The 24,793-nt window shown below is 40.2% G+C and overlaps 1 protein-coding gene across 7 annotated transcripts in view; it reads right to left on the bottom strand.

The window, feature by feature from the left end:
* SPATA13 (spermatogenesis associated 13) overlaps nucleotides 1-24,793 on the bottom strand; it is a 142,724-nt gene that overhangs the window by 108,693 nt on the left and 9,238 nt on the right. For 3 of the 7 annotated variants that reach the window (XR_013447040.1, XM_036117255.2, XM_078070557.1), the window contains exon 2: nucleotides 23,497-23,703. The exons of 1 other annotated variant lie outside the window; for it this stretch is intronic. Coding sequence is in view for 2 of the 6 variants with exons in the window: in XM_036117255.2 (XP_035973148.1) it covers nucleotides 23,497-23,628 (132 nt within the window). In the remaining 4 variants the exon portion in view is untranslated. Of the gene's footprint in view, nucleotides 1-15,113; nucleotides 15,314-23,496; nucleotides 23,704-24,793 lie in introns of those variants that run through there. 3 more of the 7 variants (XM_078070554.1, XM_078070555.1, XM_078070556.1) reach the window with 2 other exon arrangements.

Here is a 24,793-nt window from a genome sequence, read left to right as displayed (position 1 = left end):
GAGAGAGAGAGAGAGCGAGCACGAGATGGGAGGAGGGGCAGAGGGAGAAGCAGATTCCCCACTAAGCAGGGAGCCCGACATGGGACTTGATCCCAGGACCCTGGAATCATGACCTGAGCCAAAGGCAGATGCTTAATGGACTGAGCCACCCAGGTGCCCTGGTGCAGTTACTTTAGAAAACAGTTTGGCAGTTCTGCAAAATATTAAATATAGAGTTATCATATGACCCAGCGAGCGGTTCCACACCGAGGTATATTCCCAAGAGACTTGAAAACGCATGCCCACACAAAAACTTGTACATGAATGTCTATAACAACATTAGACATAATAGTTAAAATGTGGAAATAAACCAAGTATCCATCAACTGATGCAGGGAGCAGCCAAATAGGACATACCCACAGATCTGAATATTATTGGGCCATATAAAGGAAGTACTAATGCATGCTACATGTGGATGAGCCCTGAAAATATTATCTTAAGTGAAATAAGCCAGTCACAACACAGGACACATGTTACATGATTCCCATTTATATGAAATGTCAAGAACAGGCCAATCCATGGAGACTAGCAGATCAGTGACTGGCAAAGGCTAAGAGGGGAAGAAATGGGAAAACTGTTTTAAAAAGCTGTATTGTGGGGCACCTGGGTGGCTCAGTCAGTTAAACGTCTGCCTTTGGCTCAGGTCACGATCCCAGGGTCCTAGGATCAAGCCCTGCATCAGGCTCCCTGCTCAGCAGGGGAGTCTGCTTCTCCATCTCCTTCTGCCCCTGCTCATGTGCTCTCTCTCTCTCTCAAACAAATAAATAAAATTTTTAAAAATAAATAAATGACGGGGCACCTGGGTGGCTCAGTCGTTAAGCATCTGTCTTCGGCTCAGGTCATGATCCCAGGGTGCTGGGATCGAGCCCCGCATCGGGCTCCCTGCTCGGCGGGAAGCTTGCTTCTCCCTCTCCCACTCCCCCTGCTTGTGTTCCCTCTCTAGCTGTGTCTCTCTCTGTCAAATAAATAAATAAAATCTTAAAAAATAAATAAATAAATAAATGTCTGTATTGTCCACTTCCTATGAATTCAGACATAATTCACCCTTACAGATGTATTGTTTTTACCTCCTGTTCCAATAAACAAACATTTTGCAACTGTTCTTCAGATAAGAAAACCATTGTGAGCTCCTTGCATAGGTACAAATGAAATCTCTGATCTATGTCCTGCAGGTGAAGGCAAGATGCCACATACCTTTAGGCAGATAGTGTACAAGTGACTCAGCCACAGAATAAACAGCAGTGTTAGGAGAGGAAATTATTGTCTTTCCAACCTAATAGAGTAGACCAAATCAGTTGGTGGTGAAATGTTGAATATGTGGTTGCTAAAGGACCAGAGTTCTAACACTTTTATAAGTTTGAGATGTAAAATAATCATCCTTTGGGGCACCTCGGTGGCTCAGTCGGTTAAGTCTCTCGGCCTTCGGCTCCCAGACCTGGGATCAAGCCCTGAGTTGGGCTTCCTGTTCATCGGGGAGTCTGCTTCTCTCTCTCTCTCTCCCTCTGCCCCTCCCCACCACTCATTCTCTCTAAATAAATAAATATTTAAAATAAAATAAAATAATCATCCTTAAAAAGGTCACTGGAGAAGTAGAGGTTGGATGAAGTCAGTTATCCATTTCCATGGTCTATGAATGACTTGAGAGCCCACAGGAACCAGCTACAGCCAGTATCTACGGCACCCGTCTACCTCCCCATCTACACCCGTCATATTTCATTGGCTGGTTCTCTAATACTCCAACAATGTGCATCTTCTCCTGCAGAGAGCCTGCTCTTGCAGGCCATCAGAGAAAGAGAAGTCCCAAGGTGATCTTAGCTGCATGGACTTTTCCTTCTTTTTGTTAAAAAACCCTATGTTTTGGATGACGCTAAGTTCAGGGCACCTGTCAGCATGTTTAAATCATTTCCTGGATTGGCACTCATCTGACATCAATGGCGTCCCAGACCCCACCATGTACAGCTGCAGTGTCACCATCTTAGAATCCTTGTCCTGAGAAGACCCTAGTGTGTGTGGTGAAGCCGCTGGAGCTCGTGTAATTGGAAGGTGGCAAAGATTAATAAGGCATCATCAAGACTCTGCTGTTGAAACATGGATGCACAGATGGGATGGGCCTGGAACTTGAACACTGACAGTGTAGGTCTCCTCTACAAACTATTCTCAAATTTCTGCTTCTCATGCTTCTATAATCCTCAGTACTTCCTCCCTTCTAGACTTGTCTCAACATATTATAATTCTCTGATTGCTTATCCGACAGTGTCCGACCCGGAAACCCTATGAAGGATGAGACCTCCTCGATCTTCTTCATCACCCAGCACAACTTCTGTGTGGGTAAACAGCTAGGTTTTTCATGTAGCAGCTGCCTCCCGACACTCTTGGAACCACTCCTGCTCTAACACTCGGGGAGCCTCTTCACCAGGATTCCCCTCTCGTGCTCAGATGCAACCAAGTTCAAGTGCTCTTCTCAGCAGTCCCCCAGTGTCAACAAAATCTCCCTTCTCCCAGGTGCCCATACCCACAGCCTTGAGAATCCTGCACTTCTCCATCTCCCTGTCCCCACCCCCATTCCCCACATCTTTGGATTCATTCCCTCACATCCACTTCCTCTGCTGGTCTCCCACCTCAGAGCTTTCTTACCTCTCACCAAGATCTGTTATCAGTTTTCCATTTTTCTACTCTCCAGTCCATTCAGTGCCCAAATGCCAGATGAAGTTTCCTGAAGGGCATCCCCAGTCACACTCAACATCCTGCTCAACAACTCTGAATAGCTCCCTGGATTAAAATGTAATCTCCTTGGTCTAGCCTTCAGGGCTCTCATCATTCATACCCACTCTTACTTTCAACTATTTTCAAAACTTTACGGAGCTCCTATGAGGTGCAAGGCACAGTGTGTGGTGTTTTGAGAACAGCAGGAAAAATAAAAACTTGTTTCCTTTCATGCTATTCCCATATGAAGATGCTCTTGGCCTCAGTCACCCTGGACTACCTGCAGGTCTCCACAAGTGTCTTCTGCTCCCCTGCCTGTTGACACTGTTCTACCCGCGCAGAAGGCTTTCTTCGCTGTGTTAGCCTCTCAAAATCCTATGAGATCTTCAACATTTGCCTCACACGACACCTCCTCCTACAACCAAATCTTGCCTTTGCTGCGCCACCACCCTAACCCCAATCACACAATCACACCCTGGGAGACAAACTCAGACCAGCTCTGTCCCTCAGAGCCTGTATGTAATACGTATGCCATTGCTAGGCGACTCGGTCCTAGGACAGAAAGGTAGCTGTGCTGTCACTCACACCCAGGGTCCACCACATTAAACACATACTCCTGCCAGAACTCTGGGTCTTGACTCAAAACACCCAAGTGTTAACGAGACACATGGAGTAAGGGGGGACGAGGTCAGAGGAGGGCCATGGGAATGGCTGGAGTTGAGAAGGAGGAGGGCGCTGGAAACAAGCATCCTGAGAAACACCTCCAAGGAGGGGAAGAGCTGGTACAGAGACCTACAGGGAAGAAGCAGAATGAGAGAAAGCAGGCGGCACAGGCACCAAGCAAAGTTTCAAGAAGGAGGCAGAGATTCACAAGGGTCAGGGCTGCAGAGAAATCAAGAGGTACCACGAAAGGCCATGGATTTGAAAATCATGAAATCACTGTTTAACAGGGAAAGTACTTTCATTACTTGAAGTACATCATGTGCAAGGGCTTTAGAAATAAACTCAGTGAAGAAGAGGGGCAGGTGTGTCCCATGCTCCTGCCAAGCTTCTGGAAGAGGTGGGTGGAGAGATACGGGGCAAGGTCTGTGGGTTCACAAAGCCAGCTGGGGGCCAGAGGGAGCTAGGGCTACTCGGAAAAGCAGTCACCTGTCAGTTGAGAGCTGTAACGACTTCACCCAAGCTTAAGAATGACTCATGCACAACTGAGGCAGGAATGATTCTGCAACAGAAAAAGATGTCTGGTTTTGCCTATTACTTGCCCCTTCCTGTGGACAGTAAAGGACTTAGTGGGCTCTGAAAGCCTGGAGGTGCATGACCAGTGACAGTACAGGTACCCCTGCTTTGAAAAGAGGAGTTTCCTGCCAATGTGTCAGAACACAGAACTCGGTGTGTGCTGGACCAGCCTCCTAAAGGAAAGGGATTCATAAAAGGCTCCTTGTTGATTCTGCTTCATTTGCGTAAACCCACACCTACGCATCTGACCCATACTAAGGCTCTCTCAACTCAAGGGCATATTAAGTGTGGCTTTGCAGAAATGAAATCACTTTCTTGATAAATTCGCCAATTAGAATTCCCTGAGGATATACAAAAACCAAATGCATGGCTATTTGCTATCCTAGTTCTTGGTATATTGCTTTCTTTTTCTCTCAATTTGTTTGATTTTTTTTTTTTTTTCCAATGGCTCTGGTGCCCATGTCAAACAAGCTGCTTTGCAGAGGACTTCTCTCCAAAACCTGGATTTTCCATGCAGAAAATTAATGTGCCTGCTACATGACTGTACTTTCCTTTTGCTTTCTGAAATTTAAGGCTGAGAAATTCTGGAATGTGACCTCTCTCTGGCTATTGGGCCTGGCACGGTGGCATGATTTAGAACTTGATGACAACCTAACATCATTTCTGCTGGAATCTTAAATCAGAGTGCACCGCTGAAGTTCTATTTGTGTTCAGTTCTGGGACTTTGGGGTAGTCTGTCATCGGTTTTGCTGAATTGTTGTCACTGTTCCCTCTCCCACACCTATTTCTGTTTGAAGACTATTCTCAGCCCCTGCAACCATATGACATGGGTTCGGCATATTCTTGTCATACCTTGAAATTCTATCCTTAATCATACAACTAATCTCTAACTGCTGCTATGGCATCTAATTTTCCTGGGGTTACTCTCCAACTTTCTAACTTTCCACACTTACCTTGCAGTTAATTTTACATCATGGAAGCAGGCAGGTAAAGGAAGATGACTTCCCCATGCCCACAGGTAAATTGTAACATGAACATTTCCCCATGTGGTAGTGTGATAGTTAATTGTATGTGTCAACTTTGCTGGGTCATGGTGCCCAGTTTTTTGATCAAACATTAGTCTAGATGTTGCTGTGAGGTATTTTTTAGATGTAATTAACAGTGAAATCAGCAGACTTTGAATAAAGCAGATTATCCTCCATAATGTGGGTGGGCCTCATCCAGTCAGTAGATGGCCTTAAAACACTGAGGTCCAGGCAAAGGACAGAATTTGGCCTCAAGATTGCATTCTGATTCAAGACTGCAACATCAATTCCTGCTGGAATTCCCTGCCTGATGAGCTGCCCTACAGATTTGGGACCCGCCAGCCCCCACAACTATATGAACTAAATCCTTAAAACCAATCATTCATTCACTCATTTTCTCTCTATATATACATACATACACAGGTACATACACTTATACACACACAAATACATACATACAATTGGTTCTATTTCTCTGGCAAGGTTTGATAAATCTAAATTATTAGATACCTTCAATAAAATTCATCACGCGATCTTTTAAATACCATGCCTATTATGTTATAACCAAGGATCTGCTTAAGGTTTCTGAAATGAGACCATATTAAAAGACTAAATATACAGAACTACCGATAATCATGAAGCCAAAAATTACAGAAAGCTGCTAATGGATTTTAAATTAAAGGAGCAATTATTTCCAGAGGTAACAAGAAAGTCATAACTTAATTTGGCCCTTTCAAATCTCAGTCGCTAATTCTCTACATTGGTTTATTTCTTACTGAATGGATCTCCAGGTAGCTTCAGAAGAAATTATAGCCTTGAATCAGGAAAACCTAAATTACAGGCCCCTAAGTCATGCTCATGGCAGAACATCGCCCATAAATAAAATCCCTATGGAAAAAAAATCTTTGATAAAGTAATAGAATTTTACTGAGTGCCTATCACATGTGTTGAGAACTATTACAAACAAAAGCATTTACTGTACAGTCTTTTGTAATACAAACTAGCATCCACTCAGTGCCACAAACACATGTCACAGTGAGGTACACTGGTCTCTGTTATTAGGAAAGGCCTATATTAAGTTTCATAAAGGGGGTAAATGCCCACATTGGTAATAAATACAATTATAGAGTAGGTCCCCTGGAGAAGGAAAACATAATGCTACATGAATGCACTTTTCAAAAGACTGATTCCCAGGGCCTGACCTGAAAGGCGTTAGCTATTTCCTAAGCTAACAACTAACTAACGCATTCTCAAATCCTATAATAGTAAAGCACTGGTCACTTTCTGTAGACGCCACCACTTAACCTTAAACTCAAACAATAACCAAACAATGGATTTTCCTTTAACTCTGATCTTTATTAAGATAACTAAAGAAAGAACTATTTCATTTAAAAACAACAGACTGGACCCATTCTACCTTTCCAATTCTTCGAAAGGCCACGAAACAGGTCATGCCACAGTAGGTATGATTTTATTTTAGGCCCAGTTGCTCCGTAAGAGGGCTCAGACCATGAAATTATCAGAGCTTTGAACTTTGTCCTACACGGAATACAAAAACCCACCAGTGTGATTTGTAAGTTCATGCTGTTGCCTGGCATTAAGTTAATATATAACAACAATTACACACCAGAGAGAAAAAAACTCAACAAGTTAAATATACACTCTAGGAAAACCAAAACTGGCAATAACAAGAAAGTGATAATCTGTGCAATTTGGTTGGCCCTATGTGTATGCTTTTTCCCACACTTTCCCATAAATGTGAAGACATTTGCTCGTCACTAAGAGGTTCTGACTGATGATTGCTGGGCTCATCCCTGATCCACTCAACAGGCACAGGGGCTGGGAGCTGAATGGTTTTGGTTTCAAGAGATAAGTAATCTGACCACTTGGGTTCAGATAGAACCAAAAATTCTTCCCAGAGAATACTGTATGAATTTCAACATCCAGATGAGTTTAACATTGATTTCTCAAAATAAGTCATTCTCAGTAAGCACTGATACTAGACAGCTACTCAAAATCTGCCATTCAAACATGGCAGTCAACACTTACCACAAATAATGAAATCCACAGAGCTCTAGCCACTCTCCATTTAGCACTCAATTCTATGTTACTTTTCACAACAATCCTGTGAAAAAATTAGCTTTTCCAAGGACACTTGGGTGGATACCCGGGTTAAGCACCCAACTCTTGATTTCAGCTCAGGTCATGTCAGGGTCATGAGATTGAGCCCCATATCAGGCTCCGCACTGGGCGTGGAGCCTGCTTAAGACTCTCACTCTCTCTTCCTCGGCCCCTCCCCACTGCTCGCTCTCACCCTTTCTCTGCCCCTCAAAAAAAAAAAAAAAATTAGGTTTTCTGGGTGACTTTTAGCAAGTTATCTTATCTCACTGAGCTTTTAGTCTCATTTGTACACTGGGAGGAAAAATGCCTGCTTCATAGAAAGCTTACATGACTAAAAAAAAAAAAATCACACAGAGCAAAATCAGGATTAGAATGAACTCTGCAAAATTGTAACCCCAGTGTAGAGAGGAATGCAGTCACCTCACTTCCTCTCTCAGTCCAGGTGGGCTCACAGGTAAAGCCACTGTTATTAGCCAGTGGAGAACATTATAAAGTAACAAAAGCCTCTCCTCGGAGCTTTTTGACAATTTTCCACATAGAAAGCGTTTCAACTTTTGAACATTATGTTTTTTTTGCATACTAAGTTTAAGAAGTGATGACAACCTGGTCAAGTGTTTCTAGTTCTACCACTAATCTTGGTTTGGTTTGATGGCAGTTTTCCACAGGGAAATAGTGAAGAATTAGGTCTACCCTGAAGGAAATTTGTATTCATTATATTTGACAAATCTATGTTCAGTTTACATGATTTTATATCTGAAACATTTAGCTCTCTGCTCAAACAACCTCCACATGCAAACGAAAGAAAACTAGATGAAAACATTTAGACTCAGGCAGAGCACCTGAGAGAATACTAGAAATAATAATAATAACTTGAAAAAAAGGCTTTACCCTTACAACTTTGAAGTCATGTGTGTACGTAGCAATCTTCTCTACCTTTCCGGCGAGTTATCATAAATAAGGAATATATGTGAGTAGATATCTTTCTTCAGAAGCTTCACATACTCTGATCCCAAATGTGGCAACAAAAATAATGGTGCATGCTGCGTGCCGCTAACCCTCTGTATGTACCAATGCCGCCACAGGGACCAAGATCATGATGGTCACCGCAGCAGTTCCTCTGGGCTTCCCTGGGTTTGCTTTAATGGACTAGGCTCTGTTTAACAGGCCTGATTAATGAAGTAGAACGACACAGTGAGTTTTCTAATGCTGATCAAATCTGCACAGCTAACTATTTAACCCTATTAGAAACACACAAATTTACCAGACAGGACGCTTTAAAAAAAATTAAGAGATACAGCTAAGGCAGGATAAACACATAACCATAAAGTCACAGCATCCCAGCCTTGCTAATCTCATCTTTAAACTCACGGTGATGGAAAGGACCCTTCCCAATGCAGACTCTCAGCCTATCTAGAAATAGCTTTGCAGCTCACCTAGCCAGGCCTCCTTCCCAGTGTAGGATTCTTCCTGCAGAGAAACAAAAACCCCAAAGAGTTTTCCACAGGGTAGGTTAATAATTTCAACAAAACTGTCCACTCAAACATTTATCGAATGCTAGACACTATGCAAGGTGCTGGTGACACAATAAATATGAAGAACACAATTACTTAACATTCAGCACTGACCAACTGCCAGGTCCTGTGCTAAGGGTTTCTCATTGAGTATCTCTCTGAATCCCCAAAGGGCCCTAAGAAGCAGGTACTTGTTCCTGTGAGACAGAGGAGGAAGTAGGGAGACTAACCTGGCTAGTGAGTGCCTGAAATTGAATCCAGGCTCTCTGGCTCTGGAGCCCACGCTTTTAGGCACTTCCTCAAGCACATAGGTCAAGGAAAAGTTATAGCAACAGCTTCTAGAGACATTCCAAAGAAATAATAGAAAAAAGAGGGGCACCTGGGTGGCTCAGTCGATTAAGCGTCTGCCTTTGGCTCAGGTCATGATCCCGGGGGTCCTGGGATTGAGCCCAGCATCAGTCTCCGTACTCAGTGGAGAGCCTGCTTCTCCCTCTCTTTCTGCCTGCCGCTCCGCCTGCTTGTACTCTTCTATCAAATAATTAAATAAAATCTTTAAAAAGTAATAATAATAATAATAATAATGGAAAAAAGAATACTCTTATGTCAAAGTATTAAGGAAAAATCTCAGCTAATCAGCTATTAAACAAAATTTAAGACTTTTAACCAAATCATCTAGAATTTCAACTATCAGAACATGATTAATATCAGATAAATATTAAATACAAATATTAAAGTATGATTCATATCAGATTCATTCTTTAAAAGGAGCTTAAGCTATTAGTTAAATAGTCATTACATACCGAGTGCCTACTAGCACAAAGCACTGAATTAATAATTAATTTTATTCTAATCTTCACACCAATTTCCATATAATGTATGAAAGAACAGACTAACAGCAAGCCTCAGAGTCCAGTATCTATCTAGAACAGTCAGAATCGGGACTCAGGAGTGTTACCTCCCAAATTCTCTTTTAACTACACTTAGGTCTATGTTTGAAATAATGCACACAGTCATGTGAAAACGTGTATACAAATACATAATACATACATACACACACACACACACACACACACACACACTTATAAGTACTAAGAAATCTTGAAAAAGATTATTTTTCAGAGCCTTTAAATCTAAGTAATTGGATAGAATGTTCCACTTTTACTTGTTGCAAGGTGCTGGGTATGTCAGGACAATGTGTGAAGCTGAGAACCCAGTCACAGCTCTCAAGAAGCTCACAATCAGTACGGCAGACAAAAGGAACAGGCATGAAACAGAGGAGACTGTAACAACCTAGTACGTAGTTAAGTATGCTAATGGGACTTAAGCATTAATGACTGAGACTGAAGTTTAGCAATGAAACCAGCTTCACAGGCAAGAATAATCAGAGAATGCATCACAGAGCACTTTGGATCCAACTACACAGCCCATGAAAGATGAAAAAGAGTGACTGGGGGGAAGGACAATGTGAAGGGGGTAACTTCTTTTAGGAATTAAAAAAAATGTTAAGGTAAGGAGAATTACTTCTTTACAAAGTCTTCCTTCCCCCCCCCAAAAAAAAACAGAAAATGAGAACTCATTACCCTCATAACAAAAATGGGAAAAGACATCACGAGAGTAGAAAAACACAAACTAATATCTCTTATGGATACAGATGCAAAAAATCCTGAACAAAATACCAGCAAACCAATCCAGCAACATATAAAAATGATTATATATCATGACCAAGGTTGGCTTAACATTCAAAAATCAGTTAATATACTACACCATATCAATAAAAGACAAAAAGAATCACATGATTATCTCAACAGAAAAAGCATTTGAAAAATTAAACTTGGGGCGCCTGGGTGGCTCAGTCAGGTAAGCGCCCAACTCTTGATTTCAACTCAGGTCATGATCTCAGGGTCGTGGGATCAAGCCCCACATCGAGCTCTACGCTCAGTGCAGAGTCTGCTTGACATTCTCTCTCCCTCTCCTTCTGCCCCTCCCCCTACTCATGCTCTCTAAATAAATAAATAAATCTTTAAAAAAATTAAACTTCCCTTCATGATAACAGCACTCAGCAAATGAGTAGAAGAGAACTTCCCCAACCTGATAAAGTGTATCAACATAAAACCCACAAACTAACCATCATACTTAATGGTGAAAAACTGGATGCTTTCCCCCACAAGACCAGAAACCTGGCAAGATGCCTGCTGTCACCAATTCTACTCAACACTGTACTGGAGGTTCTAGCCAGGGCAGTTAGGCAAGAAAGTGAAATAAAAGGCATCCAGATTGGCAAGGAGTAGGTAATACTATCTTTATTTGCAAAAAAACATGACCTTATATAGGTACAAAGTCCTAAAGATAACACTAAAAAACTATTGGACTAATAATTTCAGGAAGGTTGTGAGATAAAAGATAAATATTAAAAATATCAATTGTATTCCTATACATTTGCAGTGAACAATCCAAAAAGGAAATTAAGAACGCAATTCTAGAGGCACCTGGGTGGGTCAGTCAGTTAGGTGTCTGACTCTTGATTTCAGCTTGGGTCATCATCTTGGGGTCGTGAGATCAAGCCCCATGTTGGGCCCCGTGCTCAATGCAGAGTCTGCTTAAGATTCTCTCTCTCCCTCTGCCCCTCCCCCCTCCAAGCTAGCACTCTCTCTATTAAAAAAAAAGAAGAAAGAAAGCAATTCTATTTGTAGCAGGATCAAAAAGAATAAAATACTTACGAATTAATTTAACAAAAGAAGTGTACAACTTATACGGTGAAAACTACAAGACATTATTAAAAGAAATAAAGATCTCAATAAGTGATTCATGGAATGGAAACTTAATATTGTTAAAAGAGCAATACTCTCCAAATTAATCTACAGACTGAATGCAATTCCAATCAAAACTCAGTTGACAGGTCACCTGGGTGGCTCAGTCAGTCAAGTGTCTGACTCTTGGGTTTCCACTCAGGTCATGATCTCAGAATAGTGACATCGGGCTCCATGCTGGACATGGAGCCTGCTTAAGATTCCCTCCCTCCCTCTCCCTCTGCCCCTCCCCCACACTCATGTGCATGTATGCACACAGGTCATGATCCTGGAGACCAGGGATTGAGCCCTACATCGGGTTCCCTTCTCAGCAGGGAGCCTGCTTCTCCCTCTGCCCCTCACCCTGGTCGTGCTATCTCACTCTCTCTCTCTCTCTCTCTCTCTCAAATTAATAAAATTTAAAAAAAAACCTTCAGTTGACTACTTTGCATAATTTGGCAAGCAGATCCTAAAATTCATATTAAAATCAAGGGACACAGAATAGCCAATATAATCTTGATAAAGAACAAAGTTAGTGAGCTTACACTTTACAGTTTCAAAACTTACTATAAAACTATACTAATCAATGCAGTGTAGTGCTGGCATAAGGGCAGACATACAGATCAAGGGCAACAGAACTGAGAGTCCAGAAATAAACTTTCATGTTCATGGTCAATTCATTTTCAACAAGGATGCCAAGAACACTGAATGGGGAAAGAATGGTCTTTTCAATAAATGGTGCTGGGATAAATGCATATCCACATGCAAAAAAATGCAACTGGATCCTTCTTTCATACATATACAAATTTAAGTAAAAATGAAGCATGGGATCTAAATTTAAGAGCTAAAGCTATAAAACTCTAAGATGAGGATATATGAGTAAATCCTCATGGCCTTGGATTAGGCAATGGTTTCTGAGGTAGAACACTTAAAGCACAAACAAGAAAAAAAATAGGTAAATTGGATTTCATCAAAATGAAAAACTTTGATGCAAAGGACTCTACTAAATATGTGAAAAGACAACCTATGAGAGAAGTATTTGCAAATCATATATCTGATAAAGGTCTAGTACCCAGAATAAATTTTAAAACTCTTATAACTCAACAACAAAATGGCAAATAACCCAAATTAAAAAATGGGGAGGGGCGCCTGGGTGGCTCAGGAGGTTGAGTATCTGCCTTCAGCTCAGGTCATGATCCTGGGGTCCTGGGATTGAGCCCCACATCGGGCTCCTTGCTCAGTATGAAGCCTGCTTCTCCCTTTCCCTCTGCCTGCCTCTCCCCCTGCTTGTGCTCGTGCGCTCTCTCTCTCTCTAATAAATAAATAAAATCTTAAAAAAAAAAATGGGGAAAGAGGGGCACCTGGGTGGTTCAGTCGGTTAAGTGACCACCTCTTGGTTCCGGCTCAGGTTGTGATCTTGTTGGTTGTGAGATCCAGCCTGGGGCTGGGCTCCAAGCTCAGCAGGGAATCTGCTTGAAGATTCTCTCCCTCTGCCCCACCCCCACTCTCCCACACACATGTACTCTCTCTCAAATAAATAAATAAATCTTTAAAAAAAAATGGGTAAAGAGCTCGAATAGATATTTCTCCAAAGTTATACAATAGCCCAAAACCATACAAAAAGATGTTCAACATCATTATATATCAGAAAATGCAAATTAAAACCAAGTGAGGAAGAGGATTCTGGGAATATGGTGGAATAGGAAGCAGCAGAAATCCATCTTCCCACATAGACAACAACTGCACTGGTAGAATCTGTGTAATATAACCATTTTGGAATTCTGGATACCACTGAAAGCTTGCAACTTCCAGGGGAAGACTTGGACAGTAAACTGCCATTAATGTGGGTCAATTTCAGCTTTGTGCGCAGCAGTTACCCATCCCCACTCCCAGCTATGTGGCAGGCAGCTGCATCTGTGTTCCTGCAACAACCTGCACATAGTTTATAGGAGCCAGGGTGGGCAAAAAGGGATCCCTCTAAATATCAGGGATCTGTGCTCTGATGGCTGATTGCTGCATCTGATCACAGAAGTGCAGACAAGGAGGCAGGCAGCTATTACTGTTCCACCTCCCCCACATTGTTGCAAGCCCCTCCCCCTCTGGCTGAAGTGTCTTCCAGGAGATTTAAAGGAACCTGTATTCCTTTCTCCCCTAGCTCCGTATTTTGTTTTTCCTTTTAGGGAGCCAGACATTAAAGACTAGGACGCTCAATACAACTGCATATACAGGGAAAATTAGAAAGTGACCAAGCATGCCCACAGAAAGGCTCAGATAATGAGAAGTCATTAACTTTATACCTCAGGCCAGTCCCCAGCACAGAGATAGCCTATAAAAATCAAAACCACAAAAACAATACCAAAAAGTAGAAAACCCTGAGGAAGGGGGAGGATCTGATTTCCAGAGTTAGCACATTATTCCATTCAAATGTCCAGTGTTCATTAAAAAGAAAAAAAAAAAATCCCAAGGCATACAAAAAAACAGTAAAGCATGGCCCATTCAAAGGGAAAAAAGAAAAAAGAAAAGAAAAGAAAATGTCCCTTAAAAACACCAATGGCAGATCTACGAGGCAAAGACTTTAAAATAATAGTCTTAAAGATGCTCAAAGAACTAAAGGAACATGTGGAAAAAGTAAAGAAAATAACATGAATGAAACGGAAATATCAGTAAGGAGATTTGAAAAACCTAAAAAGAAACCAAAAAAATTCACCAGCTGAAAATTAAAATAACTGAAATGAAAAGTTCATGAGAGGGTTTAAAGTCAGATGTGAGCAAGGAAAAGAAATAACAGCAAACTTGAAGATAGGACAATGGAAATTATAGTCTGAGGAACAGAAAGGAAAAAGACTGAGGAAAAGCAAACAGAACCTAAGAGACCTGTGGGACACCATCAAATGGACCAACATACACATCATGGGAATCACAGAAGAGAGAAAAAGGAGCAGAGAAAATATTTGAAGAAAAAATGGCTCAAAATTTCTCAAATGTGATGAATATAAACATTCACAAAACACAGCAAACTCCAAGTAAGATGAACTCAAAGACTTACACTGAGACACATTATAATAAAACAGCAAGAGAGAAGGAAATCCTCATATAAAATGGATCCTTAACAAAATCATTAGATTTCTCCTCAGAAACTCTGGAGGCCAGAAGACAGTGGGCTAAAAGAAAACTGTCAACCAAATATCCCATATCGAGCAAACCTGTCCTTCAAATGTAAAGGAGATATTAAGACATCCCAGATGAACATAAACTAAGGGAGTCTGTGACCACTACACCTACCCTGCAAGAAATGCTCAAGGAATTCCTGCAAGGTGAAACAGAAGGGCACTAGGCAGTAATTCAAAACCATATGGAGAAATGAAGATCTCAATAAAGGTAAATACATGGGAAATTATAAAAGCTAGTATTACTGTAACTTTGGTTTATAACTCCAAATCTTGTGTCTATATAACTTAAGAGGCTAATGCGTTTAAAAGAATTATTGGTTTATGTTTTGGGGTTCAGAGTGTATAATGTTGTAATTTTGTGGTATCGACAACCAAAAGGGGTAGGGACGGACCTATAAAGGAGCAGAGATTTTATATGTTATTAAGTGAAGATGGCATAAATTCAGATTAGAGTGTTACAACTTCAGGACGTTAAATGTAATCCCCACGGTAACCACAAAAAAAATAGCTATAGAGGGGCACCTGGGTGGCTCAGTCGGTTGAGTGTCCAACTCTTGGTTTCAGCTCAGGTCTTGATCTCAGGGTTGTGAGATCGAGCCCTGCCTCAGGATCCAGGCTCAGTGGGGAGTCTGCTTGAGATTCTCTTCTTCTGCCCCTCTCCTGCTCGTGCGTGCACTTGCTCTCTCTCTCAAATAAATAAATCTTAAAAAAATAGGAAATAGCTATAGAATACAAAAAAGAAAATGAGAAAAGAATTTAAACATTTCACTACAAAAAATCAACTATAAACAAAAGAAGACAGTAATCCAGGAAGTGAAGGGAAAAAAAAAAAGCTATCGGGCATATAGGAAACAAATAGCTCAATGACAGAAGTCCCTCTTTAGTAATTATTTTAAATGTAAATGTATTAAATTCCCCCAAAAGACTGAGATTGGCAGAATGAATAAAAACACATAATCAACTATATGTTACCTACAAGAGACTCACTTTATACCCAATGACACAAAAGCCTAAAAGTGAAAGAATGCAAAAAGATACTCCATGCAAATAGTAACCAAAAGAGAACAGGGTTGGCTATACTAATATCAGACATAACAGACTTTAAGTATATAAAGTTTACAAGAGACAAAGAAGGACATTATATATTAATAAAACATTCAATATGGCAAGAAAATATAACAATTATAAACATTTATACACTTAATGACAGACCATCAAAATATATGAAGGAAGCAAAAATAAACTATTGAGATTACATCAATATAAAAAGCTTCTGCACAGCAAAGGAAACTATCAACAAAACTAAAAGATAACCTACTGAATGAGAGAAATATTTGCAAATGACAATCTGATAAAGGGTTAGTATCTAAAATATATAAAGAACTTATACAACCCAACACCAAAAAACCCTCACAAACAATCCAATTAAAAAATGGTCAAAAGACATGAACAGACATTTCTTCAAAGACATACAGATGGCCAGCAGACACATGAAAAGATGCTCAACATCACTCATCATCAGAGAAATGAACATCAAAAACACAATGACATCTGTCAGAATGACTAAAATCAAAAACACAAGATGGAACAAGTATTGACAAGGATGTGGAGAAAAATGAACCCTTCTGCACTGTTGATGGGAATGCAAGCTGGTGCAGCCACTATGGAAAACAGCATGGAGCTTCCTCAAAAATTAAAAATAGAATTACCATATGATCCAGTTATCCCACTACTGGATATTTACCCAAAGAATATGAAAACATTAATTCAAAAAGATATGTGCATCTCTATGTTCATGACAGCATTATTTACAATAGCTAAATTATGGAAGCAGCCCAAGTGTCCATAGATAGATAGATGAATGGATAAAGAAAAAGTGATATATATACACAACGGAATATTACTCAGCCATAGAAAAGAATGAAATCTTGCCATTAGCAACAATATAGGTTGATCTAGAGAGTATAATGCTAAGAGAAGTAAATCAGAGAAAGACAAATCCCATATGATTACACTCATGTGGAATTTAAGAAACAAAACAAAGAAAAAAAGAGACAAAAAAATAGACTCTTAAATATACAGAACAAACAGATGGTTATCAGAGGGGAGGTGGGTGGGGGGATGGGTGAAATAGGTGAATGGGATTAAGAGTACACTCATCATGATGAGCACAGAGTAATGTACAGAATTGCTGAATCACTATATTGTACACCTGAAACTAAATTAATGAAACACTGTATGTTAACTATACTGGACTTAAAAAAAATAACATTGGTAATTTCAGATCACAAAAACATATATATGAAGGAAAAACTGATGGAATTGAAGGGAGAAATACAGTTCCACAATGATACTTGGAGACTTCGATACCCCACTCACAGTAATGCACAGAACAAGCAGAAGTAAGGAAACAAGAGAATTAAACAACATGATAAACTACTAGATCTGACAGACACAAAACACTTCCTCCAAGAACAGCACACACTTTCTTCTCAAGGACACACAGGACATTTTCCAGGATAAACCAAATGTTAGGTCATAAATTAAGACTTAAAAAGATAGCTATCATACAAAATATCTTCTCTGAACACAGCCAGATGAAGTTAGAAATTATTGAGCAATTCCACTTATACAAACCCAAAAGAACTGAAAGCAAGATTTCAAAGAGACATTCATACACCCATGCTCATAGCAATAGCCAAAAGGTGGAAGTAACCCAAATGTCCATCAATAGAATGGATAAAGAAAATATGGCATATACATACAATACAATAACAATTCAGTCTTAAAAAGGAAGGAAATTTTGACATATGTTACAGCATGGATGAACCTTGAGAACATTCTACTAAGTGAAATAAGTCAGTCACAAAAATACGAATACTGTATGATTCAACAGACACAAGGTATTTATAATAATCAAAATCATAAAGAAATTTTGGTATAATGTACTAGTGGCTGCCAGGGGCTGGGAGCAGGGGATAATGGGGAGTTACTATTTAATGGGTACACAGTTTCAGCTCTACAAGATGAAAACGGTATGGGGATGGATGGTGGTGATGGTTGTACAACAATGTGAATGTACTTACTACTACTGAACTGTACACTTTAAAACGGCTAAGATGGAAAATTTTGATTCTTTTTTTTTTTAAGATTTTATTTATTTATTTGACAGAGAGAGAGAGCACAAGCAGGGGGAGTTGCAGGCAGAGGGAGAGGCAGACTCCCCGCCAAGCAGGGAGCCCGATGCGGGGCTCGAACCCGGAACCCCGGGATCATGACCCAAGCTGAGCCACCCAGGCGCCCCTAAGATGGAAAATTTTGATACATGAATTTTATCACAATTTTTTTTTTTTTTTAAGATTTTATTTATTTGATAGCGAGAGAGGGAACACAAGCAGGGGGAGTGGGAGAGGGAGAAGCAGGCTTCCCGCAGAGCGGGGAGCCTGACGCGGGGCTCGATCCCAGGACCCTGGGATCTTGACCTGAGCCGAAGGCAGACGCTTAACGACTGAGCCACCCAGGCGCCCTATCACAATTTTTAAAAATACACACAAGTGTTGGTGAGGAAGTGGAGAAGTTGGAATCCTCACATACGGCTGGTAGGAACTTAAAATGGCGCAGTCTCTTGTGAAACAGTCTGACAGTTCCTCAGAAGGTCAAACATAGAGTTACCATGTATCCAAGCAATGTCAGTTTCACCCAGGGGAAAAAAAAAACATATGTCTACAGGAACACATGGACACAAATGTTCATAGCAGCACTATCCATAACAGCCAAGAAGTATAAATAACCCAAATGGCCATAAACTGGTGAACAAATGCAATGTGATATACACATGCAATGGGATGTTATTTACTACTCAAGAGAAATGAAGGACTGATACATGCTCAAACCTTGAAATGCCATGCTGAGTGAAAAAAGCCAACACAAAAAGCCATATAGTGCATGATTCCTTGTATACGAAATGTCTCAAAAAGGCAAATCTATAGTGACAGAACGTAGATGAATCATTGCCTGTGCCTGGGGGTTTGGGGGGGAATGGGGAGTGACTACTAAATAGGTACAGGGTTCCCTTCTGGGGTGATGAAAATATTCTAAAATTGACAGTGGTGATGATTGGCATGACTCTATGACTATACTAAAAACAACTCAATTCTACACTTTAAATGAATGAACTATATGGTACGTCTATTTCCATAAAGCTGTTTAAAAAAAAAATAAGGCTAGTTGCTTTGCTGTGTCAACTCATTCTTAATCTGGACAAAAGGTGCTAACACACAGGAATGGTACAGTATGAACTGCCGGGTTATAATCTCAGTTCAGCCATCAGGCAGAATGTATCTGCTTGGGTCATTATTTAAACTTTCTGATCTTTAATTTGTCCATCATTTTTATATGGATAATAATACCTTCTTAGCAATGCACGGCACATAGTAAGCTCATTTATGGTACTTGTTGTTAGTAGCACTTTTAATAATTCTGTATAAGTAACATCATAATTGTCTAGTAAAAAAAGCTCTTACCGTTAAGAAGAAAGATGTATGTTCCTCAGAAGTATCAAAACAATCTCTATTCATGGCAGCCATAACATAAAGGAGCTCAATAATTCAATGAACATTATGGTTCATTGCGATTAATTCAATGAACATTTTTAAGAGCATGCTCAGGTGGCAAAGCATTGGCTTTGGGTTGAATTTTCTTTTTTTTTTTTTTTTTTTAAAGGTTTTATTTATTTGACAGAGAGGGAACACAAGCAGGGGGAGTGGGAGAGGGAGAAGCAGGCTTCCCGCAGAGCGGGGAGCCCGATGCGGGGCTCGATCCCAGGACCCTGGGACCATGACCTGAGCCGAAGGCAGACGCTTAAGGACTGAGCCACCCAGGCGCCCCACGGGTTGAATTTTCTATTGCCCATGCCTTGTTTGGCCAACACAAGGGATTTTTTAAAACCCGAATTAATTTGCAATATTTAAGAATAGAGAGGTTTCACTTAAAATGCAGATTTCTGGATTCTCTTGGAAAATAGGAGGGTTTGCTAACACTGGGCCACGTTCCCTGTGGCCGCTATCAGTGGAACCTACGGAGTCTCCATGTGAGACTGCATAGCTCCTCTGTTACCTGCCCGGCCCCAAATGGCATAAACATTTGCAGTATCTGGGCTGTCACAGACTAGAGATACAGAGATAAGTCAGCCACAGCTATCAGTCTTCTGGAGCTCACAGACGAGCATGTTATAATGAAAATAGGTATAATAAATAGCTGGGATCACTTATTATTAGCCAGACCCGTTTTATAGAAAGGGAAACAATAAGGCTCAAAGAAGTTACATGATTTACGGAAGGCAAACCATATCAGCCACACTAACTGATACATGCCTAAATTATTATGAAAGTATCTGACCACTTTCTTCTAAATATCTAAGAACTTAATATAACAGTTAAATGGTGAATCAGGGAAGTAAGGTTTATGACCACCATGCTTTGATTAACTAAGGAATAATAAAGTTGAATAGACAGTACCACTTTCACCTTCTTTTTATATAAGGAAGAAAGGAGGAGACTCGTTAATAAAATGATACAAAATGAAGCATGAGCTTGTTATTTGTTAACAATAGCTTATCAACCAAACATCTATCACTTATTCTGATATATGGAGCTTCTTTAGAAAATTACCAGACTCTATTTTCACAGAAAACACAGTAATTAAAGAGCCCCAAGGTGAGAGAAGGAAGATTGAGGATCATTTCTAGGAATCATGCCAGGTTCCTGTGTGTTTAATCTGTCCTTGGACTGACCTGGCCCCATTAATCAAAGCAACTGGTTGTCTGGGAAAATAACATGTTTTCATGATCTGAAAAACAGATATTAAAGGGAAACTATGATGTCATGGGGAAAAAGAAAGGAAAGACTACGATAAATTTAGCTGTATTTTCTCACTTTCTGTGGTGTTACATGAAAAGTAATAGACCAAGGTCTTTGTTGCCCTTCTGTTATTGTACCTGGTTGAACAGGTTAAACTAACAGATGTGTTTACAAAACGAGGAGAAGTCACTTCAGTATTGATACCGATACTAGATCTGTTTACATTTAAGTTCAACACTTACATAGACGTTCTTTATAAAGTTGTGTTCTTAAAAAAAAAAGATGTAAATAAAATTTTCCATTATACAGGGAAGCTTCTCTTTCTTAAGAAATAAAACACATATATAAGTTCAAGAAATTTATATCTGGCCTCTATCTTTATACCAGGCTTAAGATAAGGGGCTGAGCAAACCCCGACCCTCTGCACCCATTTCAGTGCCTGGCACACAGGAGACATGCAAGAAATACCAGGCTTTAATTGAAAGCCACTAGGTAACCATGTAATAAAACATACTTCAGCAAAGCATTTTTAGTATTATTTTTCAAATTTAAGTTGTAGCATGTGAAACTAAAATAATCTTCAAGGTTGAATTTATTCTTATATTTCCTAGAAGTCAGTCTTAGCCGTTGGATTTCTAGGTTTTCCTTCTGTGGGAGAAAAAAGGATACTTAAGTCCATGTTGCTCTAGTTTATTTTTATATCCTCAGGAACTAGTACTCCATCAGGAATAGAGGAGTTACACAACAAATGTTTTAGAATAAATTAGTCTAGCTTTTACATTAATAAGCAACTTCTCTGCTCTGGATCTAATTAATGATTAAGTAAGTACTTAGTAAACAATAAGTTAGTTAACTCATAAATACTATTCAACAAGAAGTAATCCAAACAAACTTAAAACATATCCTTTTCTTCCAGTCCTGGTTGGCAACTTTAGCTGTCTGACCTCTGATTTTCAGATCAAGCTTGGTTTTCTTCAGACTTTCTAATTCTAAAACAATGGTTTGATGAAATGGCCCTCTAGCACTTATATTTTCAGTGGAGAATATAAACTCTACTCTCTCCTTGGATGGTTGTCAAAGTTACCTTAAACTGGCAATATAGACTTTTGATCTCCTTATTTTTGCTGGACAATATGACTTCAAATTCTCTGCTATCTAATCCTCATTCCCCTTCCATTACCAGAAAAAAGACAAAGAATGGGCGCCTGGGTGGCTCAGTTGGTTAAGCGACTGCCTTCGGCTCAGGTCATGATCCTGGAGTCCCTGGATCGAGTCCCGCATCGGGCTCCCTGCTCGGCAGGGAGTCTGCTTCTCCCTCTGACCCTCCCGACCCTCCCCCCTCTCATGTGCTCTCTCTCTCAGTCTCTCTCTCTCAAATAAATAAATAAAATCTTTAAAAAAAATAAAAAATAAAATAAAAATAAAAAAATAAAATCTTTAAAAAAAAAAAAAAAGAAAAAAGACAAAGAAAACAAGAACAAAAACAGCTACTACCAACATCACTACAACACTCCATTTCAGGAGTATCAGCATCCACAACAGGATGAGACATGTATAGCACACTCCATCCTACAACAGCAGAATATATATTCTGTTCAAGAGTGTATGGGACGGGGCGCCTGGGTGGCTCAGTTGTTGAGCGTCTGCCTTCGGCTCAGGTCGTGATCCCAGGGTCCTGGGATCGAGCCCCACATCGGGCTCCCTGCACCGCGGGGAAGCCTGCTTCTCCCTCTCCTACTCCCCCTGCTTGTGTTCCCTCTCTCGCTATGTCTCTCTCTATCAAATAAATAAATAAAATCTTTAAAAAAAAAAAAAAAAGAGTGTATGGGACATATATGAAGACAGACAATATCCAGGGCTATAAAACAATCCACAAAAAGATTTTAAAAACTGAAATCATATAGAATGTATTCTCCAACCAAAATGGAATAAAGTAGAAATCAGTAAGAGAAAGATAACAGGAAAATCTCCAAATATTTGGAAAGTAAGCAATATGCATGTAAATAATCCACAGGTCAAAAAAGAAGTCAAAGCGAAATTCTAAAAAATACTGAATGAAAATGAAAATGAAACACATCATTGTAGGATACACCTAAAGCAGTGCTCTGAGGGAAATTTATAGCATGAAATGAATACATAAAAAAGAAAACAAATCAATAAATTGGACCTCGTCAAATTTAAAAACTTCTATTCTGCAAAGAACCTGGTTAAGAGCTAAAAGAGAAAACTGGTGAGAGAGCATATTTGTAAACCACACGTCTAAAGGACTAGTATCTTCAGAAAATTATGCTGAGTGAGAAAAGCAATCCCAAACATACTATGTTCCAATTTTATAACATTTTTTAAATGACAAAATTATATGGAGAACAAATTAGTGGTTGCTAGAGGGAAAGGAAGGAGTGGGGACAGGAGGGAAGTGGGTGTGGCCATAAAAGGATAACATGAGGGATCCTCAGGGTGATGGGAAATGTCTGTATCTTGACTGTATCGATGTCAGTTGTGATGTTGTACTATATCATGTAAATATCACTGTACTACATTTATATATGTATATGTATATCTACATGTATATCTACATATAATTATACATGTATATCTACAATTATCTCAAAATGAAAAGTTCAATTAAAAAATTAATAAACAAGAATTTAAAACTCTTCACAAATACAATATATATTGCCTTAACTCTCAGATCCGCACTCCCTTCTTCAGCAAACTCCTGCCTCTTCTCTGTCAGATGTCCACTTTTACCAGCCTCACTCTAGTTAATGAAAACAACTTATGTACCATTATCTTCCACATAACCGATCACTGGGATTTGGGTATGCCTTTTTGCTGAATATCACCACAATGGATGCAGACAGGTTCAGCAGGAGAGCCTCGGACCAATACCAGAAGTCTGTATGAATTCCAGCATAGATTACCCAGTCATGCACCCGCAAGCAGGTGTGGCCACCTGCCTGTTAGGCCATCGGTAATTATCAGCTCTCTCTATCCCACTTCCTTTGAAACCATTCACCTAACCCTTGAGACATGTCCACTATTACCTGCATCACACTGTGCGAGAAGCAAGGGGCATTGTAGTCATAACGCCATACATGAGACACATCAGTGAGAGACAGTCTTCCCAGCACCGATTCTCCTTGCTCTGTCCTCCACATGAAAGCAGCCGATGCCATCAGATCTGCCCTGTGGGTTCTGAGATGAGGATCACTACTTCATCATCTTCCTTCCCCTCTTGCCAAACGGCAACCCTGAAAACATAAGGCAGCCAATGGGCAATGCTTCCCAAGTCCCTTTGCCCTCAGGTGACACAACAGTCGCTTTCCTGGGAATCTGAAACCATCCAGGTCTCCAAGTGAGCAGTGAGTGGGTGATCCTGCCACAATTCTGAATTTCTCACTCATCTGAGGAGACAGCTATAGGATTCTCCCAGTGGGGGCCTCTCTATCCAACTAATAATCCATGAGAAGTGCATTCCAAGCTTATTCTTTCTGAGTCCTGCAGTGATGAGTTTAGACCATGGCAGAGGAAGATTTGTAACCAGGCATGTGTCATAACTGGTCACTGGGGCATCCAGTTCTCTTTAAACAATCATATAAAAGAATACTCTTCCGTTTGGAAGAAACAGTGACAAAAACACATGATTTCAAGAGTTCTGTGGGTTTTTTAAATCTTCTCTCACTAATGACTAAAGTGCTTCCCAGGTCTTCCCAGGTGACGGACATACACAGAGAAGGTGGCTGTCCCAGCTCAGTATGACGAGCGACTGGGAACCCTCCTGCTGAGCCAGGTCTCCTTTCACAACGTTCTTTATCCCAGACTGATCTGCACAGATACCCACTATCTTCATCTCAGAAAAGTGTTCCAAGTGACACAAAGGGTTCTTAAAAATCCCCAACCTGCACTGTGTAGAGAGTAAGACCTGGCCTCTACAGAGATCCCTTTCCAGGAAACCCAAGAAAACAGCACTGTCCTACTGACAACAGGCCATTTCCTTCATCCTTTAGAGATTCTTCATCCCAGCAGGAAAGAAAAACTAAGAGATTGGCAGTATCTGCCCATAAAAATAGAAAAAAAGGGTATTAAACTCCTATAGCATGAAATCAACAAAACTGTAATCATCTTCTTGAATAATTTCAATTCAGTAGTCCAGCATGCTCCAAAATTTAATAAACCACTTTGCTTTAGAATAATTGTCACATGGGGTTTGATTTAATTAATCTCAGCAGGCTTGAAAACAGCCCCCAGGAAGTCAATGCGATAAACTTCCTTCAGATGTGCTGGAATGAAAATGTAAGTTAACCATGCTACCAAATCAAGACATATTTAGGCAGTGGTGGC

This window comes from Halichoerus grypus, chromosome 4 (assembly GCF_964656455.1).
Source record: "Halichoerus grypus chromosome 4, mHalGry1.hap1.1, whole genome shotgun sequence".
Lineage (NCBI taxonomy): Eukaryota > Metazoa > Chordata > Mammalia > Carnivora > Phocidae > Halichoerus > Halichoerus grypus.
Note: the sequence above shows the minus strand (reverse complement) of the source record. Positions and strands in the feature narration are given on the sequence as shown.